General features: G+C 53.7%; 1 protein-coding gene across 1 annotated transcript in view; it reads left to right on the top strand.

Moving 5' to 3' along the window:
- Positions 1–6: 6 nt before the first annotated feature.
- The window catches only part of LOC113208728 (uncharacterized), a 1,865-nt gene continuing 139 nt past the window's right edge, over positions 7–1,732 (top strand). The window contains exons 1-4 of the mRNA XM_052265980.1: positions 7–20; positions 327–456; positions 717–1,056; positions 1,539–1,729. Of these exons, the coding sequence (XP_052121940.1) occupies positions 388–456; positions 717–1,056; positions 1,539–1,729 (600 nt within the window). The 5' untranslated portion in view covers positions 7–20; positions 327–387. The remainder of the gene's footprint in view (positions 21–326; positions 457–716; positions 1,057–1,538; positions 1,730–1,732) is intronic.

Raw genomic sequence — 1,732 nt, 5'->3', positions numbered from 1 at the left:
CTGGAGGCCCACCGTCACAGGTGTGACAACAGCGTTACTACTTACTTGTGACTTGCTTTTGCGCCCCCACCGCCCGTGCTCGAGCCGAGGGGTCCTTCACTATAAATTGAAGCATACACCGATTTTTCTGTTTTTCTTTATTTTTTTGTGATTTTCCCTTGATTTTTTGTGATTTTTTGTGATATTTTTCTGACTCTTTGTTATTTTTTTTTGATGATTCTTACATGATTTTTTATGATTTTTTCGTGATTTTGTCTAAGGGTGTACACTGATATTTGATAGTGAAGGACCCCTGTGCTCGAGCACCCCTTGTCTTTTGATTGCAGTCGGCGGCTGCGCGAGGTCAAGGTATGGTTCTTCCCGGGGGTGGCCGAGATACTCAAGGGGATGCAGTACATGGAGAAGCTCACCCTGATCATCGAAACGGAAGACGAGGGACCTGACGAGGAAACTGAGGTAACGCTCTCACTGTTCTCGTCGATTTAGTACGATCCACCAGCAGGGGGTGAATCATCTGAGGGGTACTTCACTGTAAATTCAAGTGTACAACAATTTTTCTGTGTTTTTCTTATTTTTTTCTGGTCTTTAAAATTGTTTTTCAATTGATTTTTCCGATTGTTTTTGAAGAGTGGACACTGATTTTTGCTAAAATTGAAGTACCGCTCTGGCGAACCGGTCGCCTCGCGCTATACTCACTCAGTCTCTGCCCTCCTCAGCTGGCGGCGGCCTTGAGCTCGTGGACGCACCCCCTGCGGCACCTGGAGATCAGGGTGCTCCGCTGCAACGTGGCGGCCGTCGGCGGCGCCCTGGGGGCGGGCGCGCTCTGCGGCCTCACGCGGCTCTGCCTGGTGCTGGACGGCTCTTCGGACTCCGGCGACCTGAGCCTGACGGCCGTGCTGCGCGGGCTACCGAACCTGCGCTCGCTCGTGCTGCAGTGGTGGTTCGAGGGCCCGGCCACGTCGCTGGACCAGATGCTGCGCGACGTCCAGCCTGAGATGATCCCCTCTCTTCGAGTGCTCTCCATCACGACGGCGCTCGCCTTCTCCTCTCCTTCTGGTGAGTACTATACCTCACACTTTACTTGCAGCTTTTTGCCAGCTGCTATGCCACAGGTTCACGCTCATGTCATCGTCGACACAGTCATCAGTTCTTAGACAATCCCCGAAACTGGCGTTACCAGAAGAAATCGTGCCCCCCCCCCTTGTTTCGATATTTCAGCACGCCCACTGACTTGGTTCATCAACTGGGCATTTCAAGTCCTTCAGGCGGGTGGGGTGGTAACTGTGATGACCCTGTCGGTTGCTTAACTGCAGGCGCATTTTGTATGCCTAATCGAGAATTATTCGTATAATTAATCGTTCTAACATGTCTTTTTATAAGAGCTGCCATCTTCCCAATGGCGGGTTGAGTTGACCAGTGTGGAATGGAACCTGTTACGCAATTTTTTTCTTTCCTAAATTTTCCGTTTTTTCCGGAGGTTTTCCGTAATCTTCCCAGGGCTTCCAACCCCATTCTTGTCCAACTTTGCCCCCTCGCAGTCCCCTGCACGATCCCCGCGGCCGGCTGCCTGGCGCTCCGCGCGCCCGTGAGCTCGCTCCACGTCCTGAGCTCGCCGTGTCCGCGGAGCCTGGCGGGCGTCGCGGACGAGGAGGAGTGGAGCCACCGCAGCCTGGACTGCGTGATCGCCGCCACCCACCCCGCGGCCGAGTTCGAGACGTGCTCGCTGTGCGCG

The sequence above is a fragment of the Frankliniella occidentalis genome, unplaced genomic scaffold (assembly GCF_000697945.3).
Source record: "Frankliniella occidentalis isolate FOCC.00 unplaced genomic scaffold, Focc_3.1 Scaffold33, whole genome shotgun sequence".
Lineage (NCBI taxonomy): Eukaryota > Metazoa > Arthropoda > Insecta > Thysanoptera > Thripidae > Frankliniella > Frankliniella occidentalis.
The sequence above is the reverse complement of the archived record's forward strand: the minus strand, read 5'-3'. Positions and strand labels throughout refer to the sequence as shown.